We start from the raw sequence: 22,304 nt of genomic DNA on the forward strand, positions 1-22,304 counted from the left end.
CCACGGCTGCTGATTTATCAGTAGATCTACTGATTTTTAAAATTTTCTGCTGATTCAGTGATAAAGCGTTTGCATCTACTGATTTTCTTGCTTTTCTACTGAAATGAAAGCAAAAGCTGCTACTTCTTCAGTACAGAAATTGTATTAATGTGATGCCACCTAGCGAGCGAAAAAAAAATGCGGTTGGCTCCGAGGTTAACATACATTCTTGCGTTTCCAGACTCTCAAACGTGGCGCTACCTCTGTCTATTTAGCAAAGTGGGGAAAAGGTGAGGCGGTGAAATTGTGAAAGTGGGTGCACTACCGTACCACACAACTATGAAGCCACAAGTCCACAACAATGAAACCAAAACTATCGGTCTCCCAATCACCCCTGTCTGGACGATACTATAGTCTAAAGATTTCAGGTACTAACTACCATCTGACGCCTTTGAATATGCCGTCAGAGGGCTTCACTGTTTTTCACTTCGTGCTTGACAATGGCTCTCTGGATCCCCGGGCTTTTCAAAAGTATCGCCAAGAATCTCGTGGCCAATTTTTGTACTATTTCTTAGAAGCTACAATACAACAGCAGAGTACTAATATAACCGCTGAATTCGTGGGCTCATAAACTGAGTACAAAAATTGAAATTAAAAATATACTGATTTCTACTGATTTTTCGCGAAAAAATCTACTACTATTTTTTTATGTGTCGTGGCAACACTGCTCACCACTCCCCCCCCCCCCCCTCTCCGAAGTAGAACAGGGGAATCTGGACGCGCCCAGGTGGCGTAGGTGGGAGTGGGCAGAGCGCTGTCATCATCATCAGCCTGACTACACCCACTGCAGGGCAAAGGCCTCTCCCATGTCTCTCCAATTAACCCTGTCCTTTGTCAGTTGCCGCCACTGTATCCCCGCAAACTTCTTAATCTCATCCGCCCACCTAACTTTCTGCCGTCCCCTGCTACGTTTGCTTTCTCTTGGAATCCACTCCGTTACCCTTACCTTACCAGGGCGCTGTACCGACCATTTTTTATTTCTCACTTTTCTGGCGCCTCGGCGTGTATGAGTTAGGGTGTGGGAGGGGGGGGGGGGGGGAGAGAAGGAGCCTCATATTTAATTGCTTGTATTGTTGGTGTTAATGAAGCTGCCTTAACATTTTTTTTTTCGATGCTATGACGAGTGATGGATCCGATCGCTTCACGGCCCATTTTAAAGGGTCACCACGATGTTTTCCTCAGTGCCGAATAATCTGATTAGATGGATTCCTCGTGCGTTCCAAAGACCGGTGCAAAAATAATTATTGAAATCGGAGCATGCAAACAAAGGTTATTTACGTTACGTACGTATTCCCTTACCACTTCCAGCGCCTTGCTACCAATTGCGAACTGCTGTTCCCTTGCTAGACTGTTGAACATTACCTTGGTTTTCTGCATGTTAATCTTTAGTCCCACTGTTCTGCTCTGCCTGTCTAACTCATTGATAATGCTTTGCAGTTCATGCCCTGAGTGAGTTAGCAAGGAAATGTCACCAGCGAATCGCAGAGTACTTAGGTATTCTCCATTAATTCTTATCCCTAACTGTTCCCATTTCAGGCCCCGGAATACCTCTTGCAAACAGAAAGTGAATAGCATTGGCAAGATCGTGTCTCCCTGCCTGACACCCTTCCTTATTGGAATTTTATTACTGATTTTATGAAGGGCTGCGATAACTGTGCAGTCGTTATAGATATCTTCCAGTATTTTCACATAAGACTATTCTACATCCTGATTTCGCAATGCCTGCATGACTGCTGGGGCTTCCGCTGTGTGATATGCTTTCTCGTAATCAATGAAGGCTATATAGAGGGGTCGATTATATTCTGCGCATTTCTCTATCACCTGATTGATAGCGTGAATATGGTATATTGTCGAGTATCCTTTACGAAAGTCTGCCTGATCATTTGGTTGATTGAAGTCTAGGGTTGCCCTGGCTCTATTAGCGATTACCTTAGTAAATACCTTGTAGGCAACTGACAGTAAGCTGACCGGTCTGTAATTCTTCAAGTCCTTGACGTCTCCCTTCTTATGAATTAAGATAATATTAGCGTTCTTCCAAGCTTCTGTTACGCTGGTCACAAGGCACTGCGTATACAGGGTGGCTAGTTTTTCTAGCACCTTCGTCCTTCAACACATCGGCTTTTACCTGATCCTCACCAGCTGCTTTCCCCCTTTGCATTGCCCTCAAGGCTTTGTTTACTTCCTCTTTCGTTACTGGCTGGATGTCCCATTGCTGTGCGCTACTTTTTTCTCTCATTAACGTGCTGATTGCATTGGCTACTGTATAGATGTGTGTAGAACGCTTCGGCTATTTTAACTATCTTATCCATATTGCTAATGACACTGCCCTCTTTGTCTATTAGCGCATACATCTGGTTTTTCCCTATAATTTCCTCTTCATCGCTTTTAGGCTATCTCTGTTCTTTGGAGCATGATCGATCCTCTCCATATTAAACTTCCTTATGTCGGCTATACCTTGCACTTATTTATTAACTTCGATAGCTCTGCTAGTTCTATTCTGTCCGTGGAGTTAGACGTCCTCATGCTTTGGCGTTCCTTAACCAGATCTTTCATCTCCTGAGATACCTTGCCGGTACCCTGTCGAACCATCCTACCACCTATACTTCTACGGCGCACTCCGTAACGATAGCTGTGAGGTTATTCAAGAAAACTTTGCGCAGAATAACACAAGACGGGAGGGAGAGACACGCAAACACACACGAGCGCAAAATATGTCGCTACACCTTGAATATTGTCTTGAATATCGCTTGAATATGTCGCTTAAATATATTCTTGAATATGTCGCTACACCAACTGGCCCGAACCTTCTGCTCTACTGTGACGTTATCGTTCACTGTTTCAACATTACGGTCGTCTTCCTCAGTTAAAGCGGAAAATCTGTTCTGCAGTGAAATCCTGCATTCCTCTACTTTCCCTCTTATCGTTAACAATGGCCTTCCGCTTCACTAGTTTCTTCCGTTCCCTCTTCAAATCTAGGCTCCCAGGCACACCGCAACTTTATTACAGCCCATTTCAGAGCCCCTTCAAAATCCAACAAATGTTTTCTAAGAATTTATTCTTCAGATGCTGTTGACACGACACCCGTCATATGGCGACGCGCAGTGCTGATCACGGACGGAGCTTGCAGCTCTTTAACCGCACCGCCGCAGAAATTTGGCGCGAATGCTTGGACTTACAGGGTATGCTTCACCGCGAACGGCTTTGCAGCCGCGATCTCTAAGCCGTTCGCGGTGCTAGCGTGATCTTATGATAATAAATGAGCGGTTCACTAATTCTGTGCTGTAAATAAGCCAGCCTTCCTTTGTTTTCTGAAGTATATTTGTTAATAAAATAGCCTAATCCAGCTTAATAAGATAGCATAATCCGTGCATAATTCAGTGAATGCCTGAACCAATAACAATAGTTGTGAGGTAACAAAAATCTCTTACTGTTTTTTTTTTTTTTTTACAGTATACACATCATTTCTCTTTTATCCTATTTCTCTTTTATCCTATTTCTCTTTTATGATTACCAGGCGTTTTGTGGCATACGACTTTTCAGCACGTAGAGCATTAGGGCATTAGTGTGATGGGTTCTGCACACTGCTTGTTGAAGGTTATATTGTACCCACAAAATAATTATTCTGTCTCGCACAAACACTTTTTTTCCGGTCAATTAAAAAAAAATGCACGCGGGGCGTGCCCAGAAGCGGGGCGGACTACGTCTCCGTCCGCTTTGTACGTGTGTATATGTAGACCTTTGCTTTCTGGCTTCCGCTTTTGTTTTTCGTTCTCCACTAATAATGACATTGTCGGTGCGTCGTCGAGTCATTTTCTAAAGCACCCGCTAAAGTAAGGATACGGCGTGCACCGCGAACGGCTGTGAAGGTATCAAAGACTGCGAAACAATAGGATATCCACTAACGATTAAAAGAAATGCAAACACGGCGCGTGGCTTGCGGCATAATCGGCACAGCCTCCAACCGCGCTAGTCCGAGGTTCCTAGCGCCACTTTGGAGATTAGCTTCGGCAGCCAAAGCATATATTGCAATGCAACACGAATCATTTTCGCCTCCATTGATGAACAGCTGCTAAGAACTGTGCGCCGCAGGTGGTCGCACTGCTCTACCAGCGCCTACGAGGTACACAGAGTACAGATTGTTTATTTTCCAAAGTTGCTGCTATGCAGAGCGCGGTGCTGGAGGAGAGCGACGGAATGCCTGCTATTCGCAAATAAATGCGTAAAAACAAAATAAATGCTAGCGCCTAGGCGCTGAGAAGCGGGGTGAGCTCTGCGTAGACCTTCCTCATTGCTGTTGTGTTTGATTCGACAACGTTCACCACCTACGTGCATATTCGTTGACATCGCCTTGGAACCTGATGCCTCCACACACCTGGTTAGCACGGCTTTGGGACCACAAAGCAGAATTGCAACGCGAAGTGATCGGACTCGCCCTGACCGCCACCGAGTCCCAAGGGATTCTGTCCTACGATTAGGGGAATGAATGGCGGTTTAGGCTAAAGCCATCTCACCCGTCATTTTTGCCAACTGCAAATAAAAGTTATTTATTTCTCTCGCTCTCTTGGGGCCGCGGCGCCGAGGGAAGCAGACGACGCGCCGCGCTGCGTCACCGTCGCTATAGCAACGCTGCGCATGCGCAAGGAGCAGCGAGGGTGAGATGAAGTGATGAAAGCCTCTCCCTGCTGCCGCGATCGCCACCGCAATCATGGAGAGGCGTTCGGTTAACGTTGTCAAGTGTATTCTGATGTTAGAGTCGTGTCCCGCGTGTGTCACTGCATAATGCTTTTGGTGTGATCGTTTCGAGAATCGAGAAAACAGTCATGGTCAGCTTGTCGAATCATGAGACGTTTGAGGTAAATGTTTTTACTCTCTTGAGTGCCCTGTTTGCGAGCGAGCTTCAGTTAAAGTTTGGTTGAGAAATCTGCCGTAGAGCTCTTTAGGTTGGTTAGTTGTTTTTGCCCACAGTTGCTGGTGTTAATGCACTGGTTTTAAATACTGTTCCCGCAGTTGCTGCATGAATTAATTCTGAAAATCAAACATTGCAATTAATCGAACCATTTTCAGCGACTCGATCCTGCTTGTATTCATTACTTTGCATAAAAACTCACCATCTGTCTGACCGACGTATCACTTGTGTAAAAGCGCTGCTCAGCTGTTGCGATCCATGGGTGACGAGTTGACAATGTTATCATTGTATTCTAGAGGTAAGAACGCCGTGGCCGTATCTGTGGACGCAGTTCAATAGTCCGTCTCTAGCCCTCTGGCGCGTCGATCGTTTGCCTACCTAGAGGGGCAATTTGGAGGGCGAATAATCCTTGTTGTAGCCAGTTTCGAATTACAGTTGCGGTTGACAATCTTTGATCATGAAAGGTGTGTGGGAGTACTTGACGAACCGCGACGACTTAACGGTATGCTATTGGATATTTTCTTCTTTTCATACAGCATTGAATCAGCCGGTTGTTGTTTGGGAAGGGCAGCCGGTTGTTGTTTGGGAAGGGGGGGATTGGGGGGGGGGGGGGGGGGGGGGAATTAATGATCGAGCAGTGTGCTGTCAAGAGAGAGCCGAATACCCCACTGGTGTAAACAATCGCGCTCGAGAGGTGTGGCACTTGGGGATCTAGATCCGATGAGCACGATGTTATTGCTCGGGGCTTTGCCGCTTAGTGTCTCGCCGTTCCATTTTGTGGCTCATCACGTAAATAAATCAGCGCTGTCAATGCATGCGAATAATGCTGCATTGTACTTCGTAAAGCATAAAGCACCGCAGTGGTGCGGAAGTGTTGTTGTTTGGTCCACATTTTGCGCCGCATTTGGACAGAAATGCTGCGCTTCCAGTCCCGAATTCCGTATTCTCAATTTTAATTGTTAGCCTGTGGCTCTTTTCAGAAGTTGTTACGTACAAACGAGAAATAAAAATGAGAAAGTAGCCATCTGGCCGCGACAGGGCCAATAGTTTTCGTCATCCGAGAATTTCCCCCATGTCAGTAGTTGCAAACCAACCCTTTGTTGAAACGATACAAAGTCGATGTGCATGGTGACAATGCCTTCCAATGCTGTTCATGCAATGCTATGCATGCTAGATACCTGTGTATTCTACATTTTACTGACCAAACAATGCACCACAATTCAGCATTGTACTGCTTGATCTAAAACAGTGAAGGTATTGTGCAATCTGTTAAATAAATGAAGTTTTTTTTTTTTATTCACATACCCTAAAGGCCCTTTACAGGCATTACATAGGGGGTTAAAGAAAAACAAAGCAATCGTATTACATAACACAGTGAAAATATCACAAAGCATAAACAAACATGAGCTCAGATAAATAGGGAAGACTCTATTGGGAAGACTCTATGATTGTCATATGACAAAGCATTGTAGAAGAAACATGCACACATGCTTTTCTCTTGCATTAGTGCCACTATGAGAACATTGATTCATTAAATGGTGTTTGGGAGAAATTACCTTCGTAATTCACTTAAGTGCAATCTTCAGACAACACATCAAGAATCTTTTTTTACCGACCAGAAATAATTGCATCAGAAGGTCCTAAGCTAGGCTAAATTTACAACTGCTGCTAAGTCGTGTGTTAATTTACTCGCTGTTCATGCTCTCAGTGCCGCTTTGTGCTGTTTCGTCAGCTAACAGGTGAGCCTCTTATTCTCTGCTTGCCTGGCTACCTCTCTTGCAGGCTTCTACTGCTGAGAGCGTTAACTTTATGTACAAGGATGCGACACCTCTGGTCAACCCATGCTCTGCACCTGACCTTGAGCCACCTTTCAGGATTGTAGCGACCTCAGGAGCTATAATTTTTCAAGCTTTAAGCCTTGTAAGTATGACCAACTTTTTTAATTTGTGCGCTCAGTATTGTGTTCCTCTACCTTACTGCTGTGAATTGCAGCAAAAAGGCGTGAAAATTTTGTGAAAATTCTGCTTTTATTCACTGTTCAAATATTCCTCAGAAAAAGCAGAAACTGCTGGTAGCTCTAATGATGTAGACTGCTAGCGACTGAATGTTGATTTTCAGCTACTTTGTATGTAAACCGTGGACAACGTGCTCTGTACATTGAACTCCAGCAGTTCATCACATAACTGTTTAATGAATGTCATCATGGCCAGTCTTAAAAAATGCCACCCATTAACTGACTTACGTCCGTGGTAAGTTGTCCAGTTTTTGTGAGCATGAAGAAATGTTACTGAGTGCAGCGCTTTATGGATGCAGGAATTCATTTGCGGGCTTTTTCTTCACTTACACATCTGATCTGACACCGTTTTGTCAGACCCTCCTGTGCTGATAGCCTACTACCTGTTATGCAGCACAAAAATTTGCTGAATTTACTAATATTGGCTGAAAGGTTCAGGCTCCACTGTCATGCTACCAACATCTGCCTCTTGTCACCAAGGGCCAATTTGATAAAAGAGATAGCATCACTTTTTGGAGTGACCCCTGCAATTATAACATCCCTCGTTACAACTATACTAGGTTTGCATAGAGTGGTTAAGTCATCCTGAAAGACAAGCTGGAGGAGTCATGGAAATGGCATTAATATTCACCAAAACTGTCACACATTATCAGCTGTTTTCACAGATGTGGATGCATTTTGAACTGTGGCTTCAGCTTGCTCAGATAACATTGTTTTTGCTTGGTTCTTGCAATGCCTGCAGCTTTTCAGACAGAATGTACAGCAGGAAAAAATAAAAGTGCTGCCACTTTAGTTAAATCCATGGAAATGTGAAGCTGTTATACTCTTGTGACGCAAATAAGTGTCAATAATAAGTGTCAAAATCCTTAAAAGACCAGCAGAAGGAACACTGAAGACAGCACCATCCAATTTTTGTTCTTATTAAAGTTTGGTTGTTTTGCTTTTTGTCGCTCTTCTGCCATTCATTTTGGCAGCGAAAATTGTATATATAGCTGAGAAGTTTGGAGTTTAAACTGTGATACCACTTCCCGCCATGTAACCCAAACTTGTGAGAGCATTGGAGACTAAAGGATTGCTGGTGGGAGTGGATCTCAGCGACCTGCATGCGAACCAAACATTGACGTCATTGCACTTTGCTTGCGAAGACGGCTGGTCTTTCCTAGTTTCTTCAATGGTTTTTTTGTCATTGGATATAAGCTAGCTTCATTGTGTCATCTAAGTGGCCCCGCAACCTCTCTGCATGTCCAGGTTGGATTGGTCGTGCTGAGCTTCGTGCTGCCCGGCATACCTAGTGGCAGCGGCCGCTCTCCGGTCGATGCCTACTCGATCCTCCTCTACACACACAGCTGCCTCTGGACAGCCATGATGCTCATTGATTTCTACCTGCACCGACAGCACAGCATTCTTCACTGCTGCGGGTACATATCTTTCTACCAGCTCACCAAGCGCCTCCGCCGGGCAAACGTCTACATTGTGTCAGCCGGTGAGAGAAATTTCGGATCCCTGATTTTTTTAGTGGACTGCTGCGTGCATTCGACTATAACACTGGACTCTCCCACCCTGTCCAGTGCCTGTGTGCATGCTGGATCGTTATTTTGTGTGAGTGGAGGTGCACAGTATATTCTATTGAAGCTATCTTCTCTGTTTCCTACTTGTTACTCTCCTCCTGTGTATCAGTTATGTATGCAGGGTAGCTGTGCACTGCAGGTGCAAAAATGGTGCTCCGAAAATTCAGCATGCAAGCTCTGCAGTGCAGTTCTGCAGAAATGAATGAAGCAAAATGTATATGTGCATGTACCATATTTACTCGTGCAATTTGCGCACCCCCAATTTATTACCCGCGTTTTTATAGAAAACTTTTATGTGCATACGTTACGCTCCCTGGTGCGTCAGACCACCAGCATGCACGCGCATGCGTGCGATGCAGGCTTGGGAATATCAACACAGCTGCATCGTCATGTGCAGCTGCGAAAGGTGCGAGTGTCAAAGGGACGAATTGAGTGCTGTTTATCTAGCTCACTTGCGTTGGTGGTCGCTCTCCCAAACAACCAGTTGCGTGCTGGAATCCAGAACTGCCGATTTGTTTACTGTTTGGTTTATCGCTAGTTAGCTGGGTGCTGCACACGAGTGTGCCATTTTATCACCCTTTTATCTCCATTAGCCTCTGACTGCTGGTTTCACGATTACATTTTTGCGCGTTTATTGCTTTGAGCTGAGCTGAGCACGCATCGTCATGCCATCCTGAGGGGAACTACATAACATAGGATGGGGTGCGAGGGAATATGAGGTTTTTATTTAGAGCCAATTTTTTTGGCCAGCGAGGGTTGCAAGTTGGGGGTGGGTGTGTAAGTGGCAAAATATGGTATATATTGCGCGTTATGACTTTCATAGAGTTTTTTAGGACGTGTTCACAAAATTTTCACGTGATATTTGCACCCTCTTTTTGAAACCTTAATTTAAAGAGAAAAAAAAGTGCCCAAATTATACTCATAAATGTGGTACTTATCACGGTGCAGCTAGTTGCTAGGGGGTCGTTTTGTGTATTGTGTGAATGTTTTAAGTGGGGCTGTTGACTACTGCCAGGTTTGCCTTGTCTACAAGTTTTGACTCCGGTTGACTAGCCTACTGCTTCAAACTTTAACGGTAATGGATAGCAGACGTAGAAGTGCCTTGTTAAGACTCATTCACAGTTGATGTTCCACAAGTTCTGTTCACTGAGACCTGATGGTGTAGTTTTCCTTTTCGTCACTGGTTTAGTACTTGTGGAGCAGGCTGTGCGTATCAGTGGCCGTGTGGTTGCAGGCATTTGGCTGCTGAGAACGAAGCTGCAGGATTGAATCATGCTTGTTTGCTGTGCAATGCCAGTGTAGGTTGGAGGACTCCAGGTAGTCAAAATCAATCTGGAGACCTCCGCTATGGTACCTCTGTCTCTCTGCCTTTCTTCATCCCCTTCATCATCCCTTCCCTCATGGTGTCCACCGAGGAGTGAGCTTATTACTGGACCTTTCCATCGATTGTGACCGGTGTTTATTCCTGTGCCAGGAAGCACCATGCTCGTCCTTCTGGCCGTCCTTGTCGACAACTACTGCCATGACCGAGGTGCCTGCCCGGGCTCGCCGCTGAAACCTGTCCACTATGTACAGATTCTCCTCACGCTTGAGGCACTCGTAGCATTGCCCTTCCTGCTCAAATACCTTGGTAAGTAGTAGTAGTAGTAGTAGTAGTAGTAGTAGTAGTAGTAGTAGTAGTAGTAGTAGTAGTAGTAAGTGGTTTTTATTAACATGGCAAATGGAAGGAAAACGATTGTTGCTAGCCCCGGCATCTGCTATCGCTACTGGAAGCACCTGAGCTGGGGCAGCGGAAATAAAGGATAGCAGGCAGTGTGTAGAAGTGGAATGAAAGAGGTGAGGGGATAGCAGAAAGGACGAAGAGAGGTACACTGGCAATAAATATATTTACATATTAACATAATAACATAATAACATATATACAGGTCGCACGCACGTGAAGGTCTTGCAGAGCACAGTACAAACACACGCGCATGACACAAAGCACAAAACAGCTGGAGTGGGGGCATCCAGCTGTGCATCGTACAAGGCAGCGATGAACAGCTGAACGCCCCCACTCCCGCTGTTTTGTGCTTTGTGTCGTGCGCGTGTGTTTGTACTGTGCCAACGCAGCGTTTTCGCCTCGATGGTTGTGCACTTAAACGTTCGATTAGATTCAGCCTTTTGGGTCCTGCCTGAGCTTGTGGTACAACATACGTGGTTTCTACTCATGACTATTACAGCACTCATGAAAGCTGCATGTCATGCATATAAAGAAGAAGAGATTAAAGTCGAGCTTGGCGAGCTGTAAGCTTGTTTTCAGTAGCATGAAATGTTGCTCTTCGCAAATTCATAACGTTTGTTTTTAATGTTCAGCTTGCGTCAGTGGTGTAATTTTCAAGTCTTCTTCTCCAAGAAAATAATGGTGTAGCCTGTGATGTCGTGCAGACATTTGGTGCAAGCTTTTAAGTGTTGAAATGTATGGATAGAGTTCACTACAGAAGTGTTAGCCGAAATTTTAAAGGAGTATAAAAATCAGAGCCAATAGACCAGGGAGGTGCGGAACTTCCCCCTTTTAGTGCATAAATTTCCGTTTAGGACCACTTTACCATGCACTGTGCTGTGCTGCTTTCCCTGTTCTCTTACATAGCGCCAAGCGGCTGCAGTAAACACAGGCACGCTATGCTGTTCCAAAACACGTCCTATAAAACGCTGCAAAGGTCGTACGCAATATATACTGTATATCGCCGCCTATATGTAGGTCCCCCCTTTTCTCTCACCCCTCGCTGGCCAAACGGGCGGGAACTACATTTGCACGAGAAAGCGTTCAACGGCGGTAGCCACGTAGGCTCTTCCCTCCTCCCTCCAGCGATTGCAAGGATCATAGCACTTGGTTTCTACGGGCGTACATAAAACGATTTCGCCATGGTGGTCCATTTGCGGCACTTAGGACGAGGTTTCACATCGGTTGCCTCAAAGTATTTTATTTTTGATCGGACTTTCGGGCATGTTTTCATAGTAAACACCTTCTGGATGACGAGAATTCTATCATTGTATCTGTTATTTCGGCAATGATTGTGTCGTTATATATATGGTTTGTTTTCACAAAGGGGCAATGGGAGAATTGATAAATGTTAAAAATTTTGATCGTTATAAAGGATATATCGTTATATCTGGTATTGTTATAGGTCGAATATCACCCTGTTGTTATAGGTGGAATATAATCACCCTGTACCAATTCCGTTCCATTTTGTTTTATTCCCCACCCTTCACCATTGGCCTAAGCAGTGCTATGGCCGCGTTTCGATAGAGGCAAAATGCAAAAGGCATCCGTGCACTGTGTGGCGTCAGTGCAGTAAAGATCCCTTGCTGGTCTGAAATTCCGTATTCTCTAGACTGTAGTCTGCCTCCATTTCTTTTTTCATTATTTTTGTTTTTATTATTTTTTCTTTAAGTTTGTATTTCTTTATGTGTATTTATTTTTCCTCTTTCTCCCTCCATTTTTGTCATTATTCTTGTTTCTATTTATTTTGTTTAAGGTTTGTATTTCTTTATATATCTTTTAGTTTCCTTTTTGTTTGTTTTTTTGTTTATTTACTTATTGTTTTTAATTACTAACTAATGAGTGAGCCTTTGTGTGCATTGTTATGTGGCTAGTGTTGTGTTGGATTGGCTACGTATCTGTGTTGCCAGACGAACGCCACTGATCACCCAAGAAATGCTTTCGCATTTAAAGTGCACGGATGTGGGCTGCTTCCCTGAAACGTCTGAAGAAAATCTGGGCTACTCTCTGAAAGATCAGCAGACTATGTAAAAAACTTATTTTCAGCCGAAATGCATCCTTGTGGACTATAGACCGGGTGTTCACTATTAACTTTCTATTTTAGCTTCGAATTTCTCCTGCAGACTATACACCGGGTGCGGTCTATAGTCAGGAAAATACGGCAATCTAGAGCCCTCCGCTACGATGTCCCTCGTAGCCTGAGTCACTTCGGCACATTGACCCCCATGTATCGTACCGTACCATTATCAGTGGGATTGATCCAGTAATGAAAAACAAATGCGAGGTAATAAGGGAGTAATTACTCGTTGACATCCACCCAAGCACAGCCATACGGCTACAAAGGAAAGCTGTGCAGCTTTCTCAGAAACTTGGCAATTAAAAAAAAATTCGTCCTGGTCCGGGGTTCGAACCCAGGACCACCGCTTCACCGGAGCAGTCGCTGTACCAACTGAACTAACCGAGACGGCAGGCTTATGGTAGGGCAAGAGCGAATTGATGGGTGGAGTTCAATGAGTAATTACTCCCTTATTACAAATCTAATCCACCTTCGGGGATTCCTCTAAACATTTGACCAGCAAATGCAAGGTGTAGCATTGCTTCAGCCTGTGATGAAGGTTGTGGAATACAAAAATGAAATCAAAATGGTTTCAGAATCCCTGTATACTACTTCAGCCCTTGTTCACTTCAACTTTTATGTTAAGGAGGTGTGCGGGCCGTAAAACTATATATTTTTTATTTAAGGTGGGATTGTTATTACAATCACACTGTTTTTTTTTATGTAAAGTCGAAATATGCAATTAGAGTTTAAATAGGACAATTAGAGTTTGAGTTATGAACAGTTTTAAGATTTTAATTTGGCTCTTCGTTGCAGGTCATTATCCAAAAAAAAATTTATAAACTATTTGAAATATTTACAGAACTAAATCACCCAAGATGCACTTTGTGTGGTGATGCTATTTTTGCACTTGCCTCTATGAAAATACATTGGTAAAAAATCTGTAAATAGAACATACAAAGTGGGTTGGCTAGTAATTTTGGAAAGAAACTAAGTTTAATGCATTATGTAAAAGCCAGTAAAAATAGCATCACTGCACAGCTCTACTCTTCACGAATAAATTGATGCCGAGCTCATTTCAGTTGCACTAGGGAACCAGAGAGAAAGCCCGTAAGGCAGCGACTGTATTTGTAAAATTATGAACTGAGGTAAAGAGGCTTGAAATCTTGTGCACTCATTGAGTCGCAGGAAAGCGAATTGTGAGAAAACACGTGTAGCTGATGCCACCTTGAGAGGTGACAAACGAAAGGGCACGAAACGAGTTTTCAAGCGGCAGCAAAGTGGTGGTGGTCAGAGAGCGGTTTTGTAATTGCAATTGCATTAAGCAAAGCGTCATTTCGAAGCTCACGTAATATTCGTTGTAGGGCTGGTTGGTCCATTCCGAGTTCTTTTTAGCACCCTGTCCTGTCTTCTTTGTGTGCGCTAAAATGTACTCTGCAAAGCTCACGCTTCATTTTTAAGCCGTGTGACTCTCTAAATATTCAGTTTTTGCAAACTTAGGGATCGTTTTGAACTTGAATATTTTGTGGAGATATAGTTTGAAGTTTATTATTCAGTACGAAAAACTGTTTTTTCTTTTTTTCGACCTTAAAGGTGCACTGAAGAGGAATCTGAACTCGTCTTTTTGCCGCGGGAACTCGATCTACACATTCCGAGCTTTCTCAGAAACTTTGGCTTATTGCCCCTGTGTGGCCGATTTCCCTAATTAAATCGAATTAACGTCTGGCTCCCGCCTTTTTCTTTAATTCTCCCTCATACGGTGGGCGGAGTCGACCAACGCGTGGAGTGCCTTGCAGCCAGCTCCGCGGAAGCTTTGTTTTCGCTTTATTTTGTTTTTGAGGTTTCCGTGAATAAATAGTTTCAGTCGCAGATAATATAGCCGCGAAATAAGCCCACAGAAATAAAAATATGCGCGAACTATTTGCTTCTACGGACTACTACGTATTATTCCGCCGATGGCAGAGCGGCAAGCCGCCGCGGAACTGGCTGAAAGGCCCTCCACGCGTTGGTCGACTCCGCCCACCGTACGAGGGAGAATTAAAAAAAAAAGGCGGGAGCCGGACGTTAATTTGATTTAATTAGCAAAATCAGCCACACAGGGCAATAAATCGAAGTTTCTAAGAATGCTCGGAACGTGCAGATTGAGTTCCCGCGGCAAAAAGACGAGTTCAGATTCCTCTTCAGTGCACCTTTAAGACCTGCATCCCCCCTTAGTTACCATTTGAGATGAATCCATACAGCATTGGGACGACACAGGAGAGGTTGCAGAAGTCTTCCATCATGTTCTGTGGAGTTGCGGAGGCATAAAGCCGGCAGAGTTGGGAGCCTAGGATTGCAGTTGCAATTTGCGAATTGCGAATTCATTTTAGTCGTAACTGAAGATACCGTGGCGTGTACAGGTGGAAGCAGTATGAGAGGGAACACGGGAGCACGTGGCCTCTGCACTTTGCAAAGTGCTGCCACCAACCAAAATGGGTGGCATGCACAGAAAGAGCAGCTGGCCATGTTTACTGCCTTTGCCGCCGCTTGGCTACAGCGGTCCGTGAAGAGGGGCAGCCAAACGCTCCCGTGTTCCCTCTCGTATTTGTTCTACCTGTACTTGCAGCCACAAGCTAAATTTTCTGCCCTTTTTTCAGTCATACTTGTTTGCATAGTTGTCTGCAAGGTCCTGAAAGTCCGTTTGATTTTCTGGTTTTCATTACTAGCTTCTTTTTGGACTAGGCGAGCATTTTTGAAAAGGTATTTGTTGTGAAACATTGAAGCAGCAAAGCTTGCATTTTGAAAATGGAGCCGAATTCTTGAAATTACAGTCTAGCCCGGTTATAACGAAGTCGGCGGGAATCGGAAATCACTTCGCTATATCCGCTATTTCGTTATATGTGGACTACGAAAAAAAAAATGCAAACATCGGCATACCGATTTATTGCCGCTGAAAAAAGTCGTCCAGCGTCCCCTGAACACATTTCGCGAGTGCGGACTTCAGGATTGCGGCTTCCATACCATCCAACTGCGAACCAAAGATCTGGTCGAACTCCGCTATAACGCGATAACGATAAAAATGAGCCACGCTTCCAACATGCACAATACTGCCGCGCTTTCTCCCTGCCTTGGCACCGCGGCACCGACACAAAACAAAGCGCGCGCTGCCACACCTCCTGCAGACCACAGTCCAGCCATGGCGCCGACTGCCTGGGAGAAATAGAGAACCGAGATTGGCCAAGACGGCCGCTCTCTGCGACGTCATTGAAAAAAAAAATCGTCTCTGTTCTTTTTTACATTTTTCCCCTGCACGGCGTGCTCTACTGCTTTACTCCGTGACGCCGTTCAAGGACGGCGCAACACGAGACCGGCGTGCCATGCGATGCAGTGAAGCAACCTTTCGCTCCGCAGGAGAGCAGACGACGCCACGAAAGGACGCCGTCAGCCGAATTTTGCTCTTAATTTCGCGGAAAAAATCGCCTCAAGGACGCAAAAATGTGTTGATTGGCAGATTATTTTTCGGTTGGTATTAAATCTCTTCGTTATATCCGCTGACGCGCTCTTATTTACTTCGTTAAAACTGGACCCAAAATGTATTGAAAATGCAAAAATGAGAATGGGAAATTGAAATCCCTTCGTTATAACCGCTATTTCGCTATAAGTGGCTTCGTTATAAACGGGCTAGACTGTATTTGTACTAAATGTGCCAGTTAATTTGTATTTTCTTTTGCCAATTTAGTATATGTTTCAGCTTGTGCAGGGTGCTGCATCAGAGGGCTGCGTGTAGCTGCGTATTTCAAGCGGGAATGTTTTGTGATGTTAATCACCTATCCTGCATTTTTTACAGTGATGACAGTGAATTTTCACAAGAACAAGTACAGGCTAGATGTGCAGCACGATGAGCTCCTTCTTAGCTTCATGCATTCGCAGTCCTCCGTCGGTGATCTGGGCTTTCGGTAAGTGCCACATTGGTCCACTGCAGGTGCAGAGTTAACCTCGAACTTTGTGTGTGGCGTTTAGTCTGAGGTGCTCCAGTATGGATTACCTGGCTGACTGGTGCAACATGCCTGTTTCTGTGACAGCAAACAAAGCAAAGATGGTGGACAAATAAAAGAGAAAATGATGCTGCGCTGACTGTACACCATTCAGTGCACGTAGCTGACCGGTTTTTCAGGGTCCAATAATTCAGACTTGTGCGATATTTCAGACTTCATTGAGAACCCGTTGTGCGCTTTGTAGGAACATGTACTGTCGAGTGCAAAAGTGGTGCATAACACCCGTGTCTGCATGGTTCTCTTGTGGCGCCTTTTGGCATGTGCGCCAAGCTGGAGAGCCACGCATCGAAACAAGTGAAATGACATTCTTGTCGGGAAAAACAGTGCTAACATGAGACAGAGGAGAGAGGGGACACGACAGCGTCGTGTGCCCCCCTCTCTCCTGTGTGTCGTGTTAGCACTGTTCTTCACCACAAGATCGTGCACCAAGCAGCCCAACTTTTCACCTTGTTGAAGGGACATTACTCTGGATGAAAACGGTCTCCTCTTAGTCTGTCTGGGGTCTAGGCTTTGCTGGGAAGTGGCGTAGCAGTCAAGTGTAACTGAAGCGCTGCTGTTATATATACCACTTTTGCTCCCGACAATTCATATTCACAAGTAATAGTATTTCAGATTCTGTGAAGTCCATACGTTCAATTTTTTTCGGACTAAAATATATGCCAGTAAGACTGTTGTGTCCAAAAGTTCTATTTTTTAACCTAACACAGACATGAGCAAATATTGCTCTTGAATTCAGATGGATTTAATCCAACAGATTGGCTTGATAGTCTTAGTAATTTCTGCTCCTGATTAGTATTACTGCTGGAGTTAATGGCACACACTTCATCCCTATTGAGGTGGCTTACAAAGAAGGTGCGCGATCGTATTGGTAACAGGATGGCCGCCGCAGACGCCGCTTTCTGTGGTGCGAGAGGTGGGGGGGGGGGGGGGGGGGGGATGATGGCTGTTGGAGGTTCTCGCTTCAGTTACTGTCATTAGGAGTAGGCCAAGAAACGGACTCTGCCCTCGCATTGCACTTGTGGCGATGTGCTTTGTGGCATGCTAGTGTGGAGTTGGTCCTTGTTGCGGTACATGGAATGATCCGCTATCATGTCGCACATTTCAGTGTCAGTGACACGTGTGGATGTGGCGAAAGCATGGTGCTTACTGAAATACAAGCTAATACTAGCACCTGCAAGCATAACACTAGAAATGGTGAAATTCACAATTTTTGTAGCTTTTTTTTTTTTCAGCAAAGTGATTGCTTTGAAAGTCGGGGTTTTTTTTTATCTGTTGAGTTATTTGGGCCACTTCTCGTGTCCCACCGAGTCCGAAAAATCGGTCAGAGACTGTATATATATACACCAGCATGTCAGTGAAATGAAAGACAAAAAAAAAAACATCTCACTTTTTAGAGTGAACTGAAAATGCATTGTGTTCCTCTGCTTTATCTTACGGACAGATCCGTGTTTAATTAACTAAGGGGACAAATTGCAAAGCATGATGAATAACCTAGACAGGCAAAGCAGAACGATGGGTCTAAAAGTTAATATGCAGAAAACGAAAGTGATGTTCAACAGTCTCACAGGGGAGCAGCAGTTCACGATAGGTAGGAAGATGCTGAAAGTGGTGAAGAAGTATATCTACTTAGGGCAAGTAATGACTGCAAATCCGTACCACGAGTGAAATAACTAGACAAATAAGAATGGGGTGGAGCACATTTGGCAGGTTCCTTAGTATCTCTCATGAGACAAGCATATATAAGAGCTGTATCTTACCAGCACTCACCTATGGAGGCTAACAAAAAGGGTTAAACTTAAATTGAGGAAAACGCAGCTGTGTAATGGAAAATGATAGGTGTAATGTTAAGAGGCGGGAAGAGAGCAGAGTGGGTCAGGAACAAACTCGAGTTGATGGCATCTAGTTCAGAAATTGGCTGTGGTTTAGCACTGGTTAATCCTGGTTGGAAGTGATAGCTTCGTACCACTGGCTACTCCTAGTTTCGCTATGGCCCAGCTTTTAGTGGCTAGCTTTGTTTTTCTTGGCTGACCTTGGCATTTCTTAGTTTCTCTTGGCTGACCACGGAGAAACGGTGTTTCCCCAGGCATTCGATGCGTTCTTCTGCTGTCTCCTCAGCGCGCCGTCTACGCTTGGTTTCATTCCATCGTGCAAGTGCCATAGACGGCCCATTGTCCTCCACAAAGGTTCATCTACTGGTGAACCAACTGCCTCTATATATACAAACCCCCGCCAGGCGGCTAGATAATGTCATACCAGATAGCGCACCGAACACTCTTGCCGATGGCGAGCTCAACGGTTAGGCGGCGTCATACCAGATGGCGCAGCGAAGCACAGGTGCGGCGGTTGCTAGGCAACGGTTCTTGTGGCGGCTCCAGTGCACAGCTGCCACCAAGGGCATACAGCCAAGGTGCGACCACGCTTGACGAGGCGAAGCGGCTGGCATAGTGAAGCTATCGCTTCAAAATCAAGAAATGGACATGGGCAGGGCATGTAATTGCAAAAGCAAGATAACCGATGGTCATTAAAGGGATACTGAACTGAACTTTTGGTGCTGCTCTTTTACATGTAAACAAGAGCTTGACTGCTAAAATTGATGAATGCGACATGCATTTTAGCGGAAAAAGGCGGATAGCACGTTTTTTTCGTGATTTATTGCCATATCGTTGCACCTAGTGGCCGCCTGTGGAAGCTGCGACTAGACATAACACCCACGTGCCCACTGTGCCCGTAGGAGCACGATTGCCATCGCTACTCGCGGGTTTTTCAGTTTTCCGTCTGTGTGTCGTCTGCTCATGGCGTACACAGATATGGCAAAGTGTTAATCGATGCTGTCTACATATCATATCCATGTGCACGCTTACATGCACTAAATGCAGCTATTTGTTGCGGACCTTACGCCGTTTCTAACATTCTCACTTTTAAAACAGAGGCGTGACGATGTTTAGACTAGTGGCGCCATCTGATGGTTAGGAGGGGAACCATTGTTGTCAACAAACTGATGCCCCTCGTAAGCCTAAAAGGGGCAGAATCGTCACTCTAAATAAAAAATAAAACAAATTTATTACTGGTGCGTTTTCTTATGAGCGACAGGAGACGAAGCGAAAGACCGGTGGCCCATTTATGGCCATTGAATGCGCTGAAGAAGGCAGTAACAACAACAAATCCAGTCCGAAGCGAGGCGTCCTGCATCGAAGGGCGCCACCATATTTGTCGCCGTGGGAATGCAACGTCGTACTCACGGCCGATGGGAATCGGCGGAATTTTTGCCGGCGGCAGAAATCGGTCCTTGACCGGTCGGGCTTTCAGCTGGATATTTCGGCGGAATCTCTGTCGCGGTGGCGGATTCTGCTCGCTCTTGCCGCCGAATGTCCAAGTGTGAATGTGCCTCTATCGCTTGGTCTACCCAAACTGCAGTGCGACATCGCGCTTCAAGTGACGCAACCGGTTACCTGTCGGACGAGGGTGTCACGATGTCATGCTTTTCACCTCGCGCCAGCCGGGAGGGCTTGGCGCGCACTCATAAAACATCGAAAATAAAACCATCCGCTGAAAAATATGGGCAGTGAAGACTAGATTTCGGTGTAATTGCATTCCGGGAATCTATTTTCAGCATTTTTGTTCAATTGTAAGATTTTGCTTCAGTATCCCTTTAAGGTTAACGGACTGAATTCCGAGAGAAGGCAAGCATAGCAGGGTGTGGCAGAAAGTTAGGTAGGTGGATGAGGTTAGGAAGTTGGCAAGGATAAGATGGCCGGAGCTGACACAAGAGCAGTTTAGTTACAGAGATGTGGGGGAGCGCTTTGCCCTGCAGTGGGCATAGTCAGGCTGATGAAGATGCTGATAATACTGATGACGTCATGGTTAATCTCATAGGTCATGCTTCTGTGTCTGTAGGGGGCTGGTAGATACAAGGGCATTAACCACGGCTTCATGGGATTAACCACGTGATGACGATTGATCGATGCCATTGGCTGGAGAGCCTTCTTTGAGGACCATCTGCTGCTTCAGCCATTTGTTGTATCTGAGTAGAGTATAACTGAAGATTGATAAGTTTAAATGGGAAGTGTGAGAGATGGAAGTGTTAAATGTGAGTTAGCAACTGTGTGTTTAAAATGATGTTGGTCTTGCAGGGATGACACCTATCTGGAAGATATGGTGGAAAAGCAGTCGGACATGATTCGATACTTGAAGAAGTACAACGCCTTTCTTGGACGGAAAATACTAAATCTCAGCGTGGAACTGAACAACTTCAGGTCTCACACATCCTGCTAAGGACCCATGATGTGTTCCAACAAGTGTGTGTGTTTGTATGTGTGTGTGTGCACGGGCCTGCATGCTTTGCTGGCCTGCTGAATGTTTGCTTTTATTGAAGTGTTAGATAGTGAGGTTTTATTGAAGCTATTAAAAACTTTAGCATGTTGTTGTTTCTTTATTTGTATTCTTGTTCTTACTACTGGGTTCATGCCTTCAGTTGAATGTTACCATTTTTACTGAAGGTAGTTATGTTGCCTCAAGTGAGTGCAGTGCCAAGTTACTCCTTTCTGTAACTTTCAGTGGCATTTTGCTGTTTGTTCTGTCATTGCTTGAGGCTTTCAAATGGTCTGAATATGCTGATTGCTAACATTACACAAGGCTGAACTGAGGCCTACATGCTGTGATTCAAGATGTAATAAGATGTAAATTTGTTCACAAAGGCTGCATTTACTTGTCAAGAAGTTGGCAGCATATTCTGATTTTGATATGAAGTGCTTTGCTTGTAAGTTTGCGAAAATAAACCTCTTTTGTTTTAAGACTGCACGCTGTGTTGTAGATGTTTCTTAATATAGGATTGAGGTTCCACACTGCAGTTGAAATGACACCATTTCACTGTTTTTGACTGGACCAATGTGTCAGCAAGCAGTCTGTCTGGAAGGAACGAGAACATTTCTGGGCGTCTTGCAATAGGTGCAATGGGTACGTTTAAGGTGGATCTTCACAAACTCGTATGGGGCCCTTTTTTGGGGATGTATGGTGTCCTTCTGTGTTCAGATATCACTGATGTGGATCTCATTATGCAAGAAATTCTCAGTGAGATAGGTAAGAGTGCATTGTGTTGTTGAGTCAGAGATCCATATTTCATTGAATGATTGATGGCTTGAGGTGAATTCTTGGTGTTTACTTAAGATCCTGAACCGTGTAGGCCGAGTAAAACATATGCTTCTCACCTTATGGCAAAAAGACATGAGCTAACTGGAAGTGAAATCAACACTTATTTTCTGAGGCTCCGAGGACAATGCATTTCCTATTTGTCCGATTTTGTGCTGATTTGGTGATGTTTGTTTGCGTTCAAAAGACAATTTATTGTTTAGGAATTGTAAGTTGAAAATGAGCAATTTTTTATTCCATTTTATTCATACACATGACACTGATGACGTTGACAGGATTGTAGGCTCTGTGATAGGTGGCTGGAAGTGTACAGCACGATTATGCTGAGCTGGGCACCCAGCTCAGCATAATCGTGCAGTACCTTTCTTCTACATCGGGCTCTTTTTCGTGTTTTAATTCACTTTTCTCAAATCCAGATACATTGGCTTCACTTTTTGCCATTTGTGTTGTTAAAGCAAGAGCAGCCTCTCGGTACGCCAAGCAAGGTCCAACACTTGTGAAATTCCAGAACCTTTGTGAGTTCATAAAGCCTTCCACTGACGTGCCAACCATCTACTCCACTCTGAGTGGTGGCAACAAGCCATACACTACAAGGACTGCCTTCAACTGGTGTGTGAAAACTTCAGACTTCACTCCTGCAAGCGTCATTCCTACCGTGTATGGATCGTTGCTGCGAATCAAGCTACTGAATTCCTCCGGGCTTCGGTGCGGCCACATCTCCCGTTGAAGAAGAAAAGATTTCCCCTGGGAGGAGAAAGTTATCGTCCTAGGAGACCAGCC

At 44.7% G+C, this 22,304-nt stretch overlaps 1 protein-coding gene across 2 annotated transcripts; it reads left to right on the forward strand.

Moving 5' to 3' along the window:
* The first annotated feature begins 4,726 nt into the window (after nucleotides 1–4,726).
* LOC149339874 (transmembrane protein 192) lies at nucleotides 4,727–21,174 on the forward strand. 2 transcript variants are annotated; one of them, XM_089548553.1, is made up of 7 exons: nucleotides 4,774–4,892; nucleotides 5,381–5,447; nucleotides 6,728–6,865; nucleotides 8,208–8,442; nucleotides 10,002–10,157; nucleotides 16,172–16,280; nucleotides 20,510–21,174. In XM_089548553.1, exons 2-7 carry the CDS (start codon nucleotides 5,403–5,405, stop codon nucleotides 20,649–20,651), a joined length of 825 nt encoding a protein of 274 aa, XP_089404679.1. In that variant the 5' UTR covers nucleotides 4,774–4,892; nucleotides 5,381–5,402; the 3' UTR covers nucleotides 20,652–21,174. The 2 variants fall into 2 exon arrangements, with proteins under 2 accessions (XP_089404680.1, XP_089404679.1); XM_089548554.1 differs by lacking the exon at nucleotides 5,381–5,447 and having other exon boundaries at nucleotides 4,727–4,892.
* The last annotated feature ends 1,130 nt before the right edge of the window (nucleotides 21,175–22,304 follow it).

Source organism: Amblyomma mixtum, chromosome 6, assembly GCF_055824585.1.
Source record: "Amblyomma mixtum isolate Tamu chromosome 6, ASM5582458v1, whole genome shotgun sequence".
NCBI lineage: Eukaryota > Metazoa > Arthropoda > Arachnida > Ixodida > Ixodidae > Amblyomma > Amblyomma mixtum.